This window comes from Buteo buteo, chromosome 5 (assembly GCF_964188355.1).
Source record: "Buteo buteo chromosome 5, bButBut1.hap1.1, whole genome shotgun sequence".
NCBI lineage: Eukaryota > Metazoa > Chordata > Aves > Accipitriformes > Accipitridae > Buteo > Buteo buteo.
Window position 1 is genome coordinate 28,536,687 of NC_134175.1, and position 22,586 is coordinate 28,559,272.

At 36.9% G+C, this 22,586-nt stretch overlaps 1 protein-coding gene across 4 annotated transcripts in view; it reads right to left on the minus strand.

Annotated features, from left to right (window-relative positions):
* Positions 1–4,604: 4,604 nt before the first annotated feature.
* AGPS (alkylglycerone phosphate synthase) overlaps positions 4,605–22,586 on the minus strand; it is an 86,779-nt gene continuing 68,797 nt past the window's right edge. For all 4 annotated transcript variants that reach the window (XM_075028364.1, XM_075028363.1, XM_075028365.1 and 1 more), the window contains 6 exons: positions 21,498–21,567; positions 20,463–20,524; positions 18,521–18,610; positions 17,972–18,071; positions 16,149–16,206; positions 4,605–8,031 (listed from right to left, as the gene is read on the minus strand). In XM_075028364.1, the coding sequence (XP_074884465.1) occupies positions 7,910–8,031; positions 16,149–16,206; positions 17,972–18,071; positions 18,521–18,610; positions 20,463–20,524; positions 21,498–21,567 (502 nt within the window). In that variant the 3' untranslated portion in view covers positions 4,605–7,909. The remainder of the gene's footprint in view (positions 8,032–16,148; positions 16,207–17,971; positions 18,072–18,520; positions 18,611–20,462; positions 20,525–21,497; positions 21,568–22,586) is intronic.

The window sequence follows — 22,586 nt, forward strand, 5'->3', positions numbered from 1 at the left end:
ACAACCTGCTCAGCTCGCTGTTCAGGGAATTTGTATTTAACTTCAGTGGTAAGTATTTGTGCTCTGGCTGCTGAAGGTCTTGCTGATTGCTATGGTGTCTCTGCAATTGTGTAACTCATTACAAATGCATCATTCATCACAAGGTTCCCTACCCTACCACTCACAGCTGTTTTAACTTTGTTGTGTGCTGACTAGTCTGCAGCTGCAGCGTATCAGCATGTGGTTTTAAAATAAACAAAAGAAAAGAAAACTAAAGCAACACTTTTGCTCTTCTACCATTTTTTTTGAAGGTGCGGATAATAATTAGCCTATCCTTTCTGCAACAGCAATGAGGATAATTTTGGTCTTAGTAATGTAAATCACACTGTGATAGAGGTCAGGTGGAAGGACCCAAAGCACTGTAGCATGGCTGAGCAGGCCAGCCCACAAATGCTCAGCTTTAAACACCTGAATGCTGACTACTCAAGCCCAGATACGTAGGGGAGTCTTACAGGAGCTACTGAAAAGAACAGGAAATAATGTTATGTTTTATTCATGTCTGCAGAGCGGCACACAGCTCTACAAATGAAGAGACAGTGATTTCCTCTCATCAGCCTTAAAAAAGTACTAAATTGTAACCAAGGCAGCAGATTTGTTACCATCCTAAATTTATCATTTCTCTATAGCAACCAGGTCCCTTCTGCCTGGCTGTTGCTGCCAGATGTTCATTTCAGTGTAATTTAGCCATACACGCAAGACACTGGCTTGTGCTGCCCTTGCTCTGTTTTCCCCGTTAGCAATTCACTTTGCTTCCTGGTCACTATTTCACTAGCAATAAGTCATGTAACAGACAGGTGAAGTTGTACAAAGAAGTTTTTATTAAGTGTGCTGATGGGCTGTGCTGCCTGTTGACGCTTTGCAGATGGACAGCCTCTGTGTTCCAGGTTGCGATGCTAACCTTCACGCTGCACCGGAGTAAAAGCCCTCTTGAAAGCCTTTCTCCTTGGGCAGCAGTCACTCATCTCCTCCATCTAAAACAGTAAACCCTGCTTCCTCAACCACACACTGGGCAACAACGTGGAAGGAGTCCACACTTGTAAAGCTAGAGAAATTCTTCAGCAGGAGAATGGCCAGGACTTTGTTAACACACATACAGACCCAGGTTATTGCTGTCTTTTTCCAACATCTTTTCTCTTTCCCCAACCCCTTTCCACAACTTGTTCCCTGAAGATTGTTTTTAATGCTACACTTCAAAGGGATCTCACCTCTTAAGAAGTCTACCAACTACAATCCATTTGAGGCACTTCTGCACGTATAAACTGAGCTCCAATACCAACTCAAGGAAGCCAGCAGCTTCTGTTCTTCATGTTCCTGTGCTAGAATATGCTAACCTGTGAAGATGAGCACAGCTGAGAACTCAGGTATAACATAGTTATAAGCATGAACAAAGACAAAATCTTCATTTATTAAGAATGTCTTAATGAAAAAAAAAAACAAGAAACAACTGACTGGAAGAACAGTGTTGCCCTGTGTTTCTGAAAGCAGCAGTACTAAAAAGGCCGGTTTGCCTTGTGGCTGACCTACTCGAAGTATTTTAAGGGTCCAAGAGGAACCACAAGGCAGAGCACACTGACCATCTGAAGTGGATGTACACCAACTAACATTTTGGTTTTTACCGTATGGATTCTCTGGTATTAACAAGGGTTGAGCTGACTTTTCAGCTTTTATCTTTCTTGCCAGCCCAAATTAGGGTTGGTATTTTCCACAGAAACCTGCAAGAATTTAATACATTGAGACCTCTATCTTATTCAAGTTTGGATGAAGCCGTCCACAAAGCTCAACAGCTTTGGTGGGGACAAAAGGAGAACGAGGAGCAAACTAAGCAGCAGAGAGATTGCATTTGCTTTGTTTTCCTAGCAAATTAGGCTAAACCCAGAATTCTGTCCTAAGCAAGTCAAGGAGCAAACTTCAGTTATGCCTGGGACATGCTCTAAGCCCATAGTGTGGTCGTATCATACCTAAGTCTTGTCAACAAGTGTCATTCTAAACCTGAGATTTTCCTGCAGCATTCAGCTCACCCACATCTTCCTTACATTTGCTTTCTAACATTAGCCAGATTTACTTTCCTTAATGACCGGCTTTTATGGCCTCATCTCTACATGTATTTACCCAGCTGCTATGTATTTGCTAGGTGAGCATGTGTGTCACTTCATGTTTCAGAAGGGCTTTTAACTCTCGCCTCTGGGCAGCCAGGATTTCCTGCTCTGCAGCAGCAGGAACAGAGCGAGACAGGAAACACTGCTGGCTGCTGCCGCGGGCTGGGAGGGAGAAAGGTCAAGGGCTGTGTGTGTACCTTCTCATTACTCCCACAGCCTCAGGCTTGTGTCTAGTCCAGATTGCATTTATCAATGCCACTATCGATAACCAATTTATGAGCAAATGAACTCATCAAATTGCCCTTTTATCTTTTCAGTATTTGCTGAACTTCATCCGAGTACGTAACATCAATGCCATTCATTGTCTTCAAACCGCTTTGAGTATTATGTTGCTGAGCTAGCGCTGTCTGATGCAATAGCAACGCCAGATATCCGCATGCTCAGTGTGTCTGTGTCACTCGTGGGAACAGAGCCAAGCCCTTCCCGCAGCCTGAGACAGGAGTAGCTTTATCAAGGCCCTGTCTTGACACCATCCACTTTATGGTTTGCTTTGTAGAAGCATCTTGGGAGGTCAGCCACACTAGGACAAGCCACATGATAGTGAACTGCAAAGTTGTGACAATCATTTGACTTTCTTCATCATTCGAAAATATAGTTTAATTTTAAAATGTGGTTTTTAAACAAAAACATTTTTCACTTATTTCCTAATTTGATCTGAAGTTGTAGGAGCATGAGCTTAAACTTTACATGGTAACAGTCACAGATAACAGTCGGGTTTTGTCCATCATCTTTTTGCATACACACAACTTCATTGCTATAATCAACACTTCCATTTTATCCTTTAGAAGGCTGCTACGATACTTTATAGTACTACAATAAATACATTAATTTAAAAGCTGTTATGTCCCCATTTGTGGGGGGTGGACTACTACATGCTACCATGAAGACCAAAACAGGCTGAATGCTCCTCAAACAGGAATGTTATACTGGAATTTCTGAACAGTTAATTGAAACAAATTCAGCTTTATTCTGAATCAAAGTGAAACATTCGTAAAGTTTCCCATAAAAAGTTCAATGCTTTGTTTTTCTGAAATGCAAAAACAAATTAATAAATGAAACATTTCACAGCATTTCAGTAGAGGTACATATTATTGCAACTTATATTGGTAAATATTGCAAGTAACAACATGATTTAAAATATTATAATCCACATATCTTTGAAACCGAATTTTTAATTTCAAACTGACAGCACTAGTATTTTTCAAATATGGTATGGCAAACATTTTTGAAAAATATCTTTGACCACCTCTGCTTTTGAGCACCACAGCTGAACATGAACAAAGCAACTACCCACCAATTCTGCTCCATAAAGAGCCCAGGGAAAGACATCAATTCCTGTTAAAGGTAATGTGGAATTCAGAGTCAGTGTTGGGACTACAAAACCATAAACTGTGAGCCTATAGTATTTACACAGCTGCAAGTTCAAGTCCAACTTTTTATAAAACTTACTTGTTTAAACAAAGAGAACCCTGATGGGATCTGGCTGTCATCCTGAGACAAGTATATCATCATCTAAGATCTCCTTCAAATTGAGACTATCTGGATCTAAATAAAAATACTCCATTTTTATGCTGTTAGTAGAAGGGAAACATAAATAAAATGCTTGACTGTCAGGTAGTTTTCTCCTTCCTGTGAACAAGCACCCAAAAAAATTTGGATCCTACTGAGAAATTGTTATAGTTCTACAGATTGAACCATGTCATTAGTTCTTCTGTCCCCTGCATACTATGACTTTTGCAGTTTGTGAATAATACGCATTGAAGAAACTGTGTTAACATAAGACAATTCAACAGCTCTTTCATGAGAAGTGTGATGTCAGCCATTTTATCTTAAAGGGCATAAAGGCTTTATAGCCACAATGCAGATAACTGAGAAATACCTCTTCTGCTCACACACAGAACATTCGTGCACATAGAACTTTCAAACAGATTTCAGAACCTGTAACGAGGAGGTTTTAAGTGAGACATGCGCACAGCAGCAGGAAACTATATACCTGTTGCAATAGCTTAATACAACAGGCCTTTGAAGCATGGGGAAGCTAAGTAAGACAAGGTATGCTCCTGTATTATACTGAGAGAACTTTCCAAGAGCAGTTGAACATGGCCCCCTCGCTGCCCAAACAGGGAATAGTGAGGTGGTGAAATTCCTGAACCGAGTAGACTGGTGTTCAGGTGTTGTTTTGCCATTCCTTCCCTGAAATTCTCTCATTTTCCTATTTTGCTTTACATGGAACACAAAACCTGAGCTTCTATTAGCATACATTTACAAATTCAATCTCACTTCTCTCTGCAAGTGTCAACACCTTCCTAATGGTTTTCCTTAGGTAAGAATTCACCACCAAATTAAAATGAACCAAAGATGACAAGTTAGTAGAATATATTTGTTTAGTTTCAGCACAAAAACGCATAATGGTTTAGGCCCATTTTCTTTTTATTAATAATATAATGTTCTATAATCTCTTAACATTACAACTGAAGTTTTACAGTTAATCTCACACTAAAATGACAAACACTGTTTGGCTTTATTTGCAGGAAGTTAAATTACAACCTTGATAAACACACATTTCCAAGACTGAGAAGCAATTTGTGTTTTCTGGATTTCAGTGCTAATGTATCCCTGCCTTTGAAATTGGTTTCAGTTAATTAACATTGCTACGGAAGAACTATTTGGCCTGGCCTTTGTTCACAGCTGTAAGGCAAAGATGACATCTCTAACTCAACCCATATACTGTAAGTCAAGAAGAGACATGTTTTTCTTTGACTGTAAGATTTAGACCCTGGATCAATTTCTAACAGATTTTCTTCTTTCCCCTCAAAACTTTTATAGAAGGCTCTTTAGTGTAAATATATTTCACAGTCAAGCCATACTCACTCTGCACCTTTCCTCCTTCAAAAAGAGCAGAAGCTGTGTAACTGGAAGTCACAACAAGCTTAATTAAAACTGCTTGTAACTTACATATGGCCAAAACAGTCAATCAAATGAAAGAGTAATGTGTTATGCCAAGATACGCTTCTGATCTGCATGGATCAAACTCCATCTCTGAACAGGCTGCAGCTATGGGAAGTGAAGTCTTTCAAAAGAAAGTAGAGAATACAGAGGAAGAGCAGTAGAAGACTTTAGAATCAGAGAAGGGAAGATTTCCTCTAAATGGGTAATGACCTGCATGTATCTAGGTCTCCTGAACTTGCATTACACTTTTCTCTATTTTCATTAGGAAATTAAATGTGAAATTAAAGACAGTCAGTAATACATGTGTTTCAATGGCAGTTTCACCAAGCTCTGACCAGTCTGTAAGATAGAAAAATATTTAGGAAGACAGCAACAGGGTGGCCATTAGGAAAAAATATCCATTACAGTTGTAGTTAATCTTTTCCTCAGAGCTATCCAGTGACATTGCTTTGGGACCCTTATAGCCTGTTATTTCACCTTCCCATAGGACAACTGACATGCAGTAAAAATCTTTACTGCATTTTAAATCACTTCAGAAGCCAGTGGCTATTTAAAGGCTAGAAATAGAGAGTATAAGGAGTTCTTACCTGTGTAATTCCAATACAAAAAAAAAGGGACAAGGAAACCATAGTCAGAAAACTAAGAATTGGGAGGGATGTTGCAGAGCTGTTTGTACTTTAAGTCACCACCTTAGGAGACAGGTATTACTGAGCTGTAATGACTACTTGTTTTAGTTCTGTTTGTGCTGTCATTCTACAAAAAGGCTGCACATACCTTCCTTCAAAATTGATTCTTCACAGTTAGACATACTTTCACTGAGGCACGTGAACACCCTTCATATTTACTAACTCCTAGAAAGGTCTCTATTTCAGAGTGATACAAATCATCAGCAAGATGCCAGCTGTGGCCATGTAGTCACCATCACGCAGCATGTGAGATGAGGAAGTCCCCTGCATAAACATGTACAGATTCACTTTACTGAGAGACCATTGTGTACTTAAGGAACACTTAACCACAGTGTGAAGACTCAAGTTTCCTAAAACAGACTACACCTATTGTTTTGGTTGCTGCTGAAATATGAACTCTGGAGGCCAAAAACAAAAATACAAGAGAGTAGATTTTTATGTTGAAATTTTGTGAAACAAACACCATTCAAAATAAATCTAGCTGCATTGCAAGTATCACATTAACATTCTGTTTTATGACCTGCAGATCATAAAAAGTTTTCCTTAAGTACCTTGACAGCATGCATTTTAAAGTGATGTTTTGAGTGTTCATATTTTTTGATCAATTATTGAATTGAAATTAATCTTTAAATGAGTTCAAAGTTGCCTGATATGCAATATTTTTCAAACATTTTATACTCTTTTTGGTATATTACCAAAACTGAGAGCTAATTAGTATTCTAAAATAGTTTAATAACAAAGTAATTTTATCTTTTTCTCCTCATTAAGGGGACTACCAATACAAAAGGTGTCCAAACTGACACTACAGAGCTGTGAAGCAGTTGGCTAGAGAGTGTCCTCAAAGGATAGTCTGTATTTTTTCTATCCTATGCAATCATATACATTAATTATCAAAAAGTTGGATAATTTGCTTTAAGAAAAGAACCCACCTTAAAAATGGATCATGAATATTGACAAATACTTTTAGTTTGGTTTACTGACTACAATTCAAGTTTCAATGTAAAAATGCTTACTCTCATATGATACTGATCAAGAAAATATTTTCTTAAAGTTCAATGGACAATTAAAATTGTGGCTGCTAGTGAAGTAAATGATTCATAAAGGCCATAGGAAACTGTACAAAACTAAAATGGGAAATCTCACTTTCAGGATGACACAGTATGTTGTCCACTTAAATGTTTTATTAAACTGTTGAGACTGTTTCAAAAGACAGTGCTGGGCAGTTTCATTTGAATAGCCAAAACTTTTTTTTTTACTGAAAAAGATACTTTGCATCTCTGCAAAACAGGAGCAAAACCCATACACACTGGGACTGAAGTACAGATGAACACAAAGTTTTGTTACAAACTTGTTTTCAACATACAGTGAGAAATGTCCATTGTACAAAACTTATAGTGACTGACCTACAATTAATTTAAGATTATCCCAGCAATGCAAATACAACTCAGAACAGCTCAATTGTGTAAGATTTTCCGATAGTACTACAGTGGGAGACTACTGAGTTCTCAGAAGTAGTTTGACTTCCATTGCCTCCTGACCAAAGCCTACATTTGTACTTTAAGTATTTACTGGTTGTGAGTCTGTTACATACTTAATCCTTCAGTACAGTGAAGCACTCCTTGGTGTTCTCATCTGCCTCTTCACAGCTTTCCTTTAGCAAGAGGCTGGGTTGAGCAGCTGCTTCTGTAGAAAACATTGTTGTCAGTCTTTGTTCTCCTTGCAGGGAATGCTTTAGTAAAAAACATCTGGCAGTATCCAGCATTGAAAATACTGTCAGCTGTGTTGCCTAACCAAACCTGGAAACCCAAATTTGCATTTCCCAGTTGGTAATACACTTTGTGCCCAGTGGGTTGTTTAAGAGTTTAAGAGAATTGTAAGTAAGAATCCATAAACATTAACAGTGATGTTTACGCTTTATTTGGGGGATGAGGAAGGGGGTGGCAAAAACCAATGTAAGTTACTAGTTTTTAAAAGTTTAGTCTATGTTATATTTGATTACTGGGATATCAATACAATGAAAGTGGAGGAGTTTCAACAGTAATTTTGAAGAAGTTTTAGTACATCATGTTGTGCAGGGCTTTATAAAAGATTTTTGTTTCCAAAGATGTTATTGGGGTCCACATATTCTTTAACAGATCTCAGCATTCCCAGGCCAACATCAGAGATGCTCTCCTTCATCCAGCGCTTCCGCAATTTGCCTACTGGAAAAACAAAAACAAACTGTTTCAATATATGGCAGGATTCTAGGAGCCAATCAATCTTGTGACCATGAATGAATAAACACTGTGTGATAAATGCTTTTATTCAAAAATGAGAAATGTTTTGCTTTATTTGATTTATTGAGCCCACCAGACTATCAAGCTCATTAAGCTCAGCATACTCCCAGAGGAAGACTGTGTTCCACTCTGTCTACTTTCTTTAGAAACTATGAAATTTAGATGAAGCCTAGGCTGAAATCACATGTTCTATTAAAATAGGGAATCAGTAATAAGTTTTTAAAAGCCACCAAACTAATTTTAAGTAGGAAATTGTAGAGGAGATTACTAAAAAAGCAGAACCCCACACCTCTTGACTGCTTTAAAGTGAAGACATAACTCAATAATCAAACAAACTTAAAACAGTATTGGTTTAAATAGCAAAACATTCTTTTCTAAGGAGAAGGCTTAAAGCCTAGTTTTAAATCAACAAGATATCTTATTTCATTCAAAAACTTTTACACAGGCTGGTAATTGCTCATACGATTACACAAGAACTTAGTTTCCTGTGTAAAAATGGATATTCACAACATACACCAAATACAAAGCAAAGCTAAAACACCAGCCATTTAAGAACTCATTTCACTAAAGTCTCACAATAGTCCTGTTAAATGGCCAAGTGTTCACATACTAATTAACCAAGTCATCAACTCTGATTTAACAAATCATTCAAAATAAAGGACATTTTTTCATTAAACACACTATAGCATTTAACTTGTCAGCCAGAAACACAATCCATTTGTCAGTATGATGCAATATAGTAAAGGTTTGAGAGACAGATGCTTTAAGAGTATCTGAAACTAAATTTAAGCCATCTTTTGTGCCCTTTTCTCAGGGTAACCATCAAACTGTCATCAGAATAATAAATTACAGGGACACCTCTGGAGAACAGAGTATATTTGTTTATACCTTAAGGAATATAAGCTAGTCACAATGCCAACTGAAAAAGCAAATAATGTGAGAAAGAATGAAATTTGCAGTTTGCTAGAAAACAACTATTAGCAGCGTGTATGTCAAAAGCAAAGATCATAACTGAAGGACAAAAGAATGTCATGTGGTAGGAACTGTGGTTGTATTTTGCAGCCCAGCTCAAGAAAAAAAAATCCCTATCTGTAAATATACCATCACTACAATTTGACTGAGCAAGTTGATGTAAGTTGAATTTTACCTGGGGAAAATTTAATACTACTGCTGCAAAAAAAGAATCATGGATGTGGCTTGACCATCACCTCAAGTCACTCACACTGGCTCTTACACAAGCAGCTGAAGAACAGTCATTACCATTCTCAACTGTTATCTGTAATATAGTTTCAGTGAATGTGTCCTGTGGTTATGGATGTAATTGTCCTGAAAAGACTGCAAACAACTGCTCCAACAAGATGGAGCACATTAGAATCACAGCAGGATGCCCAACAGCTAGCATGCCTGCCTCTTTTACACCTCCAGTAATAATCCAATTCCACAAGGAACTGAACTACTGTCTGAGCAGCACCAAACAGTCGTTGCATATTTAATGAAGTCACTCACCAAGTGCTGGAAAACAGAAGGTGCTTGGAGTGCATCATTAGTTCTGTCAAAGTGATAATTTACACATCTATCTTGTCAAATTTTCTATGGTTTATACTTTTGCAATAATAAATCTAACATACATTTGATTAGTGAACTGGAAAGAAAAAAAGCTGTACTACAGTTACCAGTAGTCCTTCACAAACATGTCCAATGAAAGGATTTTAACCCCTTGATAACAGTAGGTTGAGCCCCTGCTCCTACTGTTCATGTCAATAAGACACACATGGATTTTTCAGCTACTCAAATTTTTGTATTAGAGTTAAAAAGCATTGAAGCAATCTCTCTCAGAATTCTAAGCTGGTCCATCTGATTAAATGGAAAATAGACCAAGTGAAGAAAAGGCTCTGTGCAGATGAGAACCACTTAGAAAAAGCAATGTTTATGTTTGTTTCACTTCAGGTTAGTGCTGCCCTGTGAGTATTCTGTTCCTCCTCCATAGGACAATCCAATTAGCTTCAAGGATGAGAAGGGAAAAGGAGGAAGAAAATTACATAATAGTAAAAAGATGTCATCATGAATGTAAAAATAATTTCAAGTGGCAAACTTGCTTAACTCCACTCCAAGCCTAGCCAAAGAACAGCTTTGGGCTCAAGGAAGCCTTAACTTCCTCAACAATAAGAGGTCTCAGTTAAGCCTGATCTTACCACAGACTAGAGAAAACTGCCTTTCCATTTCTAGCCTAGACAAAGCAGACCTTTTAGTTTTAGGCCTAGATGATGCCATTTATGTAGAATTGACATGAGAGTACACAGAACCAGATTTTATCCAAGCATCAACCACTTACAGGCTCTCAGCCCAGTATACTTTTCTCAATCAAAAAATGAGATCAAATTCACCTGATTCTATATGCTACATTATTAATAAGGTTCTCAAATCAGCATAATGTTGTACAATCAATTTGTAGTAGCTTAACAAGTCACTACTTGTCAACTCACCTATACACTCCATTACACACACAATCATTCTTGCCCCAACTGGAAACAAATACAGCCCTTCCTTCTTACATCTTTTCCTCTGAAGATAACCTAATCTTGCATCTTGATTATCCAAGATAAGTGTGACAAAATTAGTTTTCAAGTTTTACAGGTGGCAAGTGCCCCGTTCCTGAGGTGTGCCAAGCAGTCTAATGCCTTAAAACATTCACTGCTAGGAAGCCAAAAGTCTTCAATCTGAAGCCCGGCCTATTATATGGAGTACAAACACTCTAGCATGGCAAAGAGTCTACTTCACACAAATTACTTCAGACCAGAAAGCCAAGAAGCTTGTTCAGTAGCAACTCTCAAAGACAGTCCAACACCAATTTTTTTTTTTTCAGTATTTTCAATTTTTATCATCATTATAGTCCATGTATGAAAAAAACATGTGAGCTGGATAAGTAACTTTTTCCCAGTTCTGATGCATGCTAGTCCAGCCCTTAGCTGGTTTCATTAGAAAAGTTCTTCATGCTTCCAGTGCCCTTTTAATCTATTATGAAATAAAATACACTTTAGTGAAGTGCAACCATACTCTAATGCTGCTCCTGTAGAACCCACCCTTTGAAAAAAAACAACCAAGCAAACATGCATTGACATTACATTCTCTGGCAAAAGTGACAACAGTTTCCCATGTGTATTGTTTTTCAAAGTGAAGTGCATTAAATGGACAGCACATAGCTGCTGGCCACAAAGATGATAAAATGGGAGTACAGTTCTCCTGGCTCATAAAGCCTACACTTGCTCATCTTTGAAAATGCATCTGGATGGCTGCAGAAAATCTGGCTGCTAAGGATGGAGCTACCAAACAGCAGGCAGCAATTGGTTTTCTCACTTTTGGAATATGAAGTACTTGGGCACACATGAACAGTCTTATAAGGAAAGTTAATGTAGCTGATGGATCCCAGTAATAACTCTACACCCATGCAGAACAGATTTATAGCAGTGTGTGGTCCCAGTGGAAACAGGCTTTAGTGGCACTGCATATGGCTCTAGACTTCCTCTGCTCCAGCTCTTTCAACTTCAAGAGATAGTTATTACAGAACAACAGCTTTGGAAAAGTAGTAACAGGTCATAAGAAGGATGGGGCTCTTCAGCTGTTGCATGCTCTTCCTGAAGCTGGTTGTCTCTATAGAAAGCATCTCTCTGCTCTTAGAAATTGCTTAACAGGTTATTAATCTTCCAGTCTATTAAGACTTTCAACAGACCAAAGAGGAAAATACAACTACATTAATATATTATTTCACATAAGGGTACTCTGTCTGACAAATGTCACAGTTTAAACTCATTCTAATCAGTAGAGCAACCTCTAGTTTTAAGAGAAAAGTATGATCAGCCTCCAGTGCTTAACTTACAGGTAAGATAGTTTTCCTGTGTATAGGAGAAAAGAATGTGTTCAACTCCCCCCATAAGGTAATTTTATAATTACCGATTTTGTAGTTGTATGGGTTAATTACTGCAGTGTATAGCTTAAGCCACAGCCTCTTAATGATGCCGAAGAATTGCAGTGAATTGCAGTGTCAAACATGCAACTGAATGCAAATAAGGTATGGGGGGTTTGTTGGTTTTTTTTTTTTTTTTTGTTTAGGGGGTGGGGGGTTGGGGTTTTTTTTGTGGTTTTTGGTTTTTTTGTTGTTTTTTTTAGGGTTGGGGTTTTTCTTCCTTTTTTTAGTTTTCCTGCATAAACTGCCAGGGAATTGATACTATATCTAAACCTGTGGAGCCTGGGCTACCTGGTTAACCTTTATTCTAGTCAATCTAAGAAGTAGAAGAAAATTAGTTCTACTATGTTAAGTGGCTAAATGGGGATATTTTCCTCAAACCCACAAGCTGATAATTGTTTCCTTAAGTAACCAGTTTTAGTTAGAACATTCCCTGCAAGTGAGACAATCTATTATTAATTTTTACACTGTTCCTTAGTTTTACATGGGTGCTTAGCTTGCTAATACAAAAGGAATCAGGCCCAAATCCAGCCAGCTCCCTTCTGATGCTTACCCCAAGGGGTTATAATTGTATTTATACAGCAGTCATACCTACTGATACTTCCTCAGCACATGTTATTTTATGTATACAAAAAAGCATGTATTTTATGAAACAGGAATTCAAGAATGCAAGGTGTGGCATCATACAGGTGGTTTTAGGGCTTGCCCTAAATGATTAGAAGAATATTTATCTAAACTTAAACTTGTATCTACAAAAAATTGTCATTGCTAATGCTGCTTTTTAAATGCTAAGTGTCTAGAAGCTAACTGTGGCTCTAGCAACCCTTACTTACATGACTCAAATCTAAAAGATACTCAGTGGCCTGAAAAGCTGAAGGATCAAAGCTGGGTTCAAAGCTGGGTTCAAAGATGGGCACTATCCCTTTTTAAGTGTAGGACATAGTCAAGGCAAGGTAAAAACTATAATCAAGACTGTAAAATCTCACATAGCATTCCTTGTCTTCATTTCCTACAACTAGGATATCCAATTCCTGAATACCTTTCAAAAACTTTTACTAAATCAGAGATTATGACATAGCATTAGTTAAAAAGGACAAAGAAGGCATAAGAAACCACTTCAAAGTCACACATTAAAAACTACTTTAAAATCACTAAGCAGCTTTTCAGCAGTTTGTTCGCAACAAACTTAGTGAGAAAGAGAGCTATCACATTTAGACAAGACTGCCAGGATCATTAAAAAAATTTTGATAAACTCCTCTATAAGAATCAATTTCTGATGCACTGGAGAATGGCTGAATTCCCCTTGATTAAGAAGTGCCTATTTGATCAGCTATGTATTTTAGGTGTATTTTTATAGCAACACATATGCCTCAGATTCTTCCTAAATGTAGATTCAGAAGATTCACGTAATCCAGAAACATTATCAAGTGTTAAACACTAACATTGAAGTAGGAAAACTGTTCCTGACACTTACCAATTAGATTTAAATGTTTGAAAGTCAAGAGTGAGAAAGACTTCAAGAAGAGAATTTGATTAAAAGGACAAAGTCATTTAAGTTGCAGTATCATAGAAATTATATCCAGATTTATAAAAACAAAAAAATCCAGATAATGTACCCCAAAATACAAGTAACTGTGACATTGAAAGGATAAATTAATTACACAGATGTTTATCTCTGCCTTTGCTACAGCTTCTTGTGTCCATGAGATGCTTGCTGTACAAGGCTGGTATTGATACACTTCTGCAATTTCTCTCTTGGAATGTTGTTCTGACATATTGCAAGGTGTCATCTTTTATGTAATCCATTAACAAATTAAGTTATGCTTCTTACAAGTTTTAAGTCTCAAAAGTCATCGGGGGAGATCTTCTCACAGTATTGCTACCTTTATTGAGTCTGCCTAAAAGTTACAATATTTTTCGTTAGCCTGAAGAGAGGGGAGGAGAGAAGACATATTGAGATTAAAATAGATTCCAAATTGATGTCTTTCTGAAGTTACTCTTCATAAAATTAAAAGTGTCATGATTTCAGGTCTCACTGTAGATTGTAGCTATATGTCTACCTGCAGTTAATACTTCCCCAGATACAGAGTAATTTAGAGCTTTCCACATCTCAAAGTATCATATATGACCACTCCTTCACTCAAGGAGTGTATGAAGATTGACTTAAGCAGGCTTTGTATTTCCTATAGCCTCAAGTCCCAGACTACATCTGTTTTCTTTGATACACAAAACCAGAGTTAAAATAGCTCCATTTATCAAAGTGTGATTGTAGGCAGACAAACCAGCCTGTCTGTTTCCAGATAGTGAAAACAACTGTTATTAATCACAATTACAAGACAAATACTAAAAGAAATTGCACCAGTATTTTCTTCCACCCCACACGATAGACCAGTCTTAGCAGTGCTAAGAGTGACAGGGCCTGAAGGTCAGTAAATAAAACTGATACTATTAGGCTAATTCTCAGCAGCACATCTACTAAGCACTGGAAAAAATGAGTCTTGAATATTGTACACAATGAACTGCCAGACAAAAACACTCAAAGCAGAAAATATTTATCAGTGTAAGAGGCAATCATGCATACAACAGGAGCATAAGAAGTCTAACAGAAACCAAGTTTTCCATATCTGTGGAGTCAGAAAGTTCAAGTGCGCAAGGGATTGAAAATACTACACAATTTTTCTTTTCTTGTTCAACATATGCTGTAAGCAAGGTTTCATATGGTGAGGACAAATACATCCAAACATGTGACAAGCTCCAGCTGCATGCAAGTTAATGGATGAAATGCTAGTCACAGTAAAATACAGCTGCCACAGCAGGGGAGAGCACAATAGTACATCAAGGGGGTAATTCCACATCCCATGTGCAAGAATTGACTGGTCCACTATACTGCTATATTAAAGATTTAATCAGAGGACAATAAGAGCATATTATACAAAAAATACTAGAACTGTTTTCACTCATGTTATCATCACCTACACATCTTTCAATATCCTGATATTGCTAAAGCAGAGTCCATTTCAGTTTCTATCACAAACCTAGATGCCTGAAAATAGCCCTAGATAAAAGTTTCAAGTCCAGGAAGTCAGCAACATTTTAAAGCACAGGTCCTGCCCTGCCATTTTTCCCACACAGAGCTTTTAGAACTACAAAATTTTTTATCTAGTTTTAAACCATTAGACTTCCTCTTTGCTCTTATTTTTGTGGCCAGACAATGCCCCAAGAGAGTACAGAGAAGAAACACATTAAGTTAACCAGTTTCAAGAACCTAGCTGCACAAATCAAACTGACTTCACAACAAGTCTTCCTGACATCTGAGTTTACAGCATTATATGGGACACATGCAATCAAGTTAGACTATCTGAATATGTGGGAAAAGCATATGTAAAGCATCAGGTATATGAACTATCATTTATACATGACATTTGTTCTTAATATTAAAGCACAAAATAACTTGCAAAGAAGCTAGTAACTCAGGACAAGTAATTCCCAAACTCCAAGAGAGGAAACTGAATGATCAGAAGTTGACAGACATCAAGCCAGTAATATCAATACTTATGTAACATCAATTATGCAACAAATGATAGACTGCAACACAGCCCAGCTTAAAGTCACTAGTTCTTACGCAGATACCTTCACTAAGTGCTCTGGAATTAGTGCTAACAGCATTCACTTAGCCACAAGGGACAGTAAACTGTCTTAAAACTGTTAAACTCCCATTTGAGGTCTATGTAACTGAATGTACCTCTGCACAAGGTTCAGTGGAAGTTGCTTAAGACAAACTGAACAACTACATCTTCAGGTTCTCAGACAGCCTGTAAACTTCCTATCAAAGATTTGAAGCTGGTGCTCAAATACACCACATTGTATGACTTGACATCAAGCAAACCAGGTCTAGGGACACTTCCCCTGAAAGTCTAGCAAAGGGGTGAGAAGTTTTTAGAAAGAATGCCAGGAGATCCTCCCCCCAGCAATTTCCATTAATGCCTGTGAAATATTTTTCAAAGTTCTATTACAAACTATTTTATGTACTCATGAATATTTAGCAGTATCAAAGAGATTAATATTAGACTGAGAACATTACCTCCATGGTGATGTGACAGACTTCCTCCATTGGCAAGTATTTCTTCTCTAGCAGCCCTCTAAATTGGAAAGATAAGGTATTTACTCAACAGCAAATACACAAGATTTTTGGTTTTAGTGAAATGTTTTGCTATCATACTCATTTACACAGGTGTACAAAGTTTCAGAAGTAATTATGGTTCACAATACAGGTAAACATTTTAGTTCAAGTCTACAGATAAATATAAGTGGGGATTTTCCAAACAAACATTATTAAAGCCAAGACATTTCAAATGGCATCTGCTACAACAAATCTATTATTCCAGAATGGAATATTCTGGATCACTTCACCCTTGCTGAAACTAAAGTAGTCTAGTGGCTGGGATGCTCATCTGGAAGATCGTTAAGTGCCTACTGAAAAGGAAATTGCAATAAAAAAGTTTGAAAACAGGCTCCCCAGAGCAATTCAAGATCCTTATTCAGACCAGAGTTTAGACCCAGATCTCCAAGATCCTGGTCAAGGAAGTGAGGTACTTTAAAACTGACAACCCTTTCACAGGTACAGTTTGTGGCAGAAAACAAAATTTAGATTTTTATGTTAAGAAATATATGAACACTTTCAACTCTAGAATCTTCTTTCTCATCCAGCTCTGATTACAAATAGTCAGACAGCTTAGAAGGCATAACAAAGAAAGCTTTCCTAAGCACAAGCACTAAATGTTTTTTCAGAAAAGTGTACTTTTTTAGGAATAATGTATATAACCAGACCTATGCAGTTAGGTATTTTTTTCAGTCTACCACAGAGTCCATATACCTGGTTGGCAAACTCACTTTGTTAGGTTAATTTTAGTCACCTACAACAGAAGATATGCATCCAGGTGATCACACTACTAATTCCAATAAATGGTAATATTTAAGTATTATTAAAGTTTCATTAAATAAGCACTCAAGTATTACATTCTACAATGCCCTAGATTCAACAGCCCAGAAGCCTCAGAACTTGTAGGTAAAACTTTGCATCCACTTGACAAGTTCAGGAGAAATTTCTAAAGAATAAGCATGAGAAGAATGACACCCTAGTTACAAATACAGACAATTTCTCCACAGTCCTATTAGCAATTTTCTAGTGCTGAAGTTTGAGCATATGAATCAAAAGGTAGAATGAAAAGGAGTTTGGCCATAGTCCTTCTATGTCTTAAGTATTACATGTTTAAGGTAACAAGGATTTTGGCTTCCCCTAACTAGGTAAGTATATTGTTTCACCAGCCAAAGTGTTAAAGCAGAGTTATTCCAGAGCTTTTTGGTAACCATTGAAGCAGCTTAAAACTGGTCTAACACAGCAGACTTAGACCAGCGCTTATCTAGGCCTAAACAGAAATAATCACAGCAGTTAATTCTCTGAAATAGGACGAAAGACATCCTCACATTCATTATGCAGCACTACTAATAAAGTATGAACTTGATAGTTTTACCATGTATTTTAAAGACTAATTAAGTGAAAGAAGTAGCTTTGTAAAAAATGGAACTAAGGAAGTCTTGCTTCCTATGGATTTGGGTTTTATGGTTGATAGTTTCTGCCAACCAAGAAAAAACTCCAGTTCAAGCTTTCCTATACTTTAGTCATAAGTATTCATTTACTGATGTCTGAAATAGTCACCTGGTAGTCTTTTATCTACTTGGTGCACTATTAGCACACACCTCTTTCCCTAACTGCTAATGATCAAAGCTTTATGAACAGACTTTTGAGATCTTCCCTGCAAAATTCACTTAGCTTGGCCAACGGGTTTAGCATATATTATGGGACATCAGCTTCTCCCCCTCAACTGTTGCTCTTATATACATTACCTCAATTTGTTCATAGACATGAATAGGATCACTAATTCCTCTGTAGTTAAAGGCAAAATAGAAGTAGACGCATGCACCTGCATCATAAGTCTGTGTCACCCTGTTGAAGAGAACTGCATTACAAACAAAGCTTTATGGTATTAAGCTAGCCACTATGTGACATTACACAATTTATAAGGTTACTTACCTTATTTAAAAGGGTAGAATTTTTTTTTTTTAAACAGTTTTGTACCCTTCTTGCTCCTACTTCATGAGTTACTCAATGCTATGATTTTGAGAATTGAAGCTCAAGTCATTACACTTGACTCTCATGCATATGAGCAAGAGTAAATGTCAAGACTAATCAAGTGCTACTAATCCCCTGAATTACCCACTCTTACACGTAATCTGCTTGCAGGTTAAAGAGGAAGGTCAAGATTACTAGTGTTTGTAATATCATTATCAGATACACTTTACCTACTAGCTAGGAAGTTTAATTACCTCTTCCTTAGTTCTCTTACTAATCAAAGATTCCAGAAATATTATTATTTAGGTTGTTGCATGGCTTACCTGCAAGTGGAAAGAGGAGCAAACTGAACACCCTTTTCTTTGCATTCTCTTACTATCCTTTCCTTTACATTCCTACAAAGGTCCAAAACCCTGTAACAGACAACATGTTAATACACAAAATCTTAGTATATGATTTTATACAACTTCCTAAAAACCACAACTTCAGCTTTGGTAATCTTTTTAAAGCAGTATAATTTAAGAACAGAAGATTGTCTTCTAGAACCAGTTTTAACTAGCTTAGATTTTGTTCTAAGACTAGTCCTCATGAAGACTTCACTAGTATTGCTTTTACTGTACTACTTCTGAATAGCAAGTTTACTCTGAAGCAGAGGACATAATGAAAGCTCTTTTCCATAAGGAATGGAAGTCAAAAGTGTTGGAGTCAAAAGTGTTCAACAGAAAATGGAGGTTACCTACTTCTGTATGTTTTGACTTTCTCAGCAAAACAGCCTCAAATTTTTTGCAAAGTAGTTGACAAATACAGTTCACAGTAGAAAACTTCAGAATTCTAAGGCCTTGTATACTCCACTAATACCATACACCTTTGGCATGTTGCAAGGCCAAAACTGGAGATACTCAAGCTGTGCGCTAGTTTGCCAGCTTGAAATGTTACAGTTTAATATGGCAATGAGCCATTAAACTTCGTCATAAGCCATACTTGGTTTGCTTTTTTTTTCTTCTAGGGCAGACCCAGGTGCATCCAAAGTGCTAGAACAATGGAAAGAAATCACTGTTTTTCAAATGACCATTTCTTCAGTTATATGTTCTCCCACAGAAGTCTGTAATGCTATACTGTAAAACTCAGATTAAAACATTTTACACAGATTTAAAACTACTTTGTAGATTGACAGAAGTAATAAACAAGAGAAATTTATCCATTTAGTGAATAAGCAAGTACAGCTAAATATTTTATTCAATTATCTGCAACCTGTCAGGAACAAGGTAACTGAATGATTTATGGAAAATTACATAGTTCTTATGAGTCAAACTAGAAAAAGGTTTTGAAAGCATTTGCTTTGTTGAGGACAATTTAAAATATTTTCTTAAATTCTTAGACAAAAATTCATTCTCTCCTGAAATGAGGGAGAGTCAAAAATTGGTGACTAAGCAGTTAGCATACTTCAAAAATCTATAAAGGTAAAGTAAAATAAAGGGTAATTTTGCTTTAAAATTGTCCTCAAATTTCTGCCACCCATTTAAGATACTATACCAACTTTCAAAGCAGAGGCTGGAACTTACCACTGCCACTAAATTCATTAGCAAGGATACAGGCTTGCCAGCTTAAGTCACCACACTTTGCACACCTTCCAGTTTGCATTAAATGCTGCAAATCACCTTAGATCCTGCTTAAGAGGTTTCTGGCTTACCAAATGGACAGAAATCCAAAGTGATTTCATATATTAAACTCTGTTGTGGTCAAGTGTTTCTCAACCATAGTTAACAGATAAAATAAGCCTAGGAAAAAGATCTTAATCTTGGGCAAAAGTTATCTTTTCAGTTTTTGTTTCCCTACATCACTGGGGGAAAAAAACCTTAAATATATTAAAATAATTTTTTTTATATTCATTACAAACTTTTCAGTTTGAAATACACTGCTGATCCCACACATATGGCTGCTCATCACACAATACAGTTACTGTCACCATTGTCCAGCTTCCTAAACTGGGCAATTTCAAGTCCTGAATTTGTTACAGTAAGCTAACCCAAGTAGAAATATTGCTGAATGCTTGCATACATCACATTTACAAAACCCTGGTATGTAATTTACTAGCAGCTTTAGCAAAAACACACAGGTGCAACACTTGAGGCACATCAGGGAGCCTCTAATACACATAAGGCCTAAATCAAATTAAGTTTCCCCATGAGCACACATGAGTTAGGAATAATTTCAATGAAATCAAGTACAAGTTTTAAGCAGTTCTAAAGAATAATCACAGTTTACCTATCCCAAGGAACAGATGTCTCAAATGATTCTCCTATTACATAGTAATCCAGGCCCAGGTCCTAATAAATAGAGAAAGGAAATTATCAGTAACATTCAGCATCAACATCTGGGATTTCAGTGTATGCTACATAGCTAACAGTTGAGCAACTTTAGTTAGTTTGTACAAGAAAAACAGAAAGTCTATTTAGCAAAAACACCCATCTATCCCAGTGACATTAGTTTATATTTATGGAAATAGAGTAGCTCTTCAAAATGTTTATCATCTGTGTCTTTGATGTCATGGCTATAGCAAGACAACTTGTCAGACTGTCAGCATGCCTACACTAATCAAATATTTGTATCACTAACATCAAGCCAAGAGCTCCACTGCTACAATACAATACAATACCTCGTAGAAATATTTACTTGGAATGTAATTCCTAAGTAGAATAGAGACAAACATTTTGCCCATTTTCCACATACCCTGCTGAAATAAAAGGAAATTCAGTGATTCGCCCCTGATTATAAAAGCCAGATAAAATCTAGCACTCAGGATATGCATACTATTCTGAAAAACAACCTCTTAAACAGTGAGATTCATAAGAACAGCTGTGGCAGTTCAGACTAAAGGTCCATTTGTCCTGGAATTCTGATTTGAACCACAGCCATAAGCAGATGTCCAACAAAGAACAAGAGCCGAGTGAACATGAGTAAAGTACTCTCCCAGCCTCCAATTACATTCAACCTGTATTTATAAGTCTGATCTGGTTTATTTAGCAACTGCTAGTGGATTCTTCAGTCTAATTTTCTCTATCCTTTATTAGAAACTACTTTCTTAACAAAAACATAAATTAATGTTTTTATGGTGTTTTGCAGATGAAGTTCCATAAGTAAACACTAATCAAAAATGGAAGAGATACAACCTCTGGGAGAAGTTTGAGATATCACCCAAGGCAACCTGCGTTTAGATTTCAGAGAAAGCATCTTCAAAAAGACATTTCTAGGTTTTGTTCTATTAACAGAATTTCAGCAGGCAGACAAAAGGTGACCCACCCGAATGTAAGCGATGACAAATGTCAGCATATATCCTCTCTGTCCATTATCTTCTCCTGCTGCCAAGCCACTGCAATTAACAAGAATTTAATTAACTTTACAGCAAAGTAGTCAGTTTGTAAAAAGAATTAGAAAATTAATACTTTGATTATTAAACATAGGTGCAAGTTTAGCTGTCTCTAAGCTGTGTTACAAGAGTTGCAAATAGTAGGGTCTCTTCTTCACTAGAGATGAGAAGTTACTTCAGACCAGACCGTTAACTCTTTGCATTTCTCTTTTCATTCCATAATCTGAAGATGAGTAATAACAAAACATTTGATGTCATCTTAAAATAACAGTCTTCAAACATCAGTCTTCAAAATAACAGTCTTCAAACAACAAAAAAGAGCAGGGAAAACGGAACTAGACATAGTATATCCTTGATGTTCATTTACAGGAACATATGTAACACTTTTTAAGCATGTTGGATTTGTGCACTTGTATGCTCACAGGTCATGAGAGCGAGACTACTGACTTAAGATCCCAAAAGCGTAAGTGATGTGAATGGATAAAAACCAGAGACAACACTAAAGCAAAAGGCAGGCTTGCTTTCGCTCGCCAGTCAAGTAAGGAGCATTATGAAAGTCTGTTTTAACTATTGGTTTCTGAGAACAACAAAGTGCTATGTATCTGTAATCAGTCTTCCTAGAAGCTCCCCTAAATCTGAGTGGGGGGCAGGGGGTGGAAATCAGACATCCTGAAGAATAGAATTAAAGCATTTTAGACTATTGAACAGTTAAGCATTTTAGACCAGGTTAAACTATTAAACCCTTAACTAATAGCCTTAACTGAGCAGCACAGACAGCACCATCTTCTAACAGACAAGTTCCCCCCCCTTATCAATACACCATCTTGAAACACCAAAATACAAAAGGATTCACAGTTGAAGTCTTTTCTTGCATACACCATTAAAATAACTAAAATACTCTTTAAGATCAAGAGCAATGCTATTCTTATCAATGAATGTTAGCAAGCTGCTCACAAGAAATATCACTTTTATAAGCTATTATAAGTGGTAGAATGAAAACACAATGAAAACAAATTTCAGAA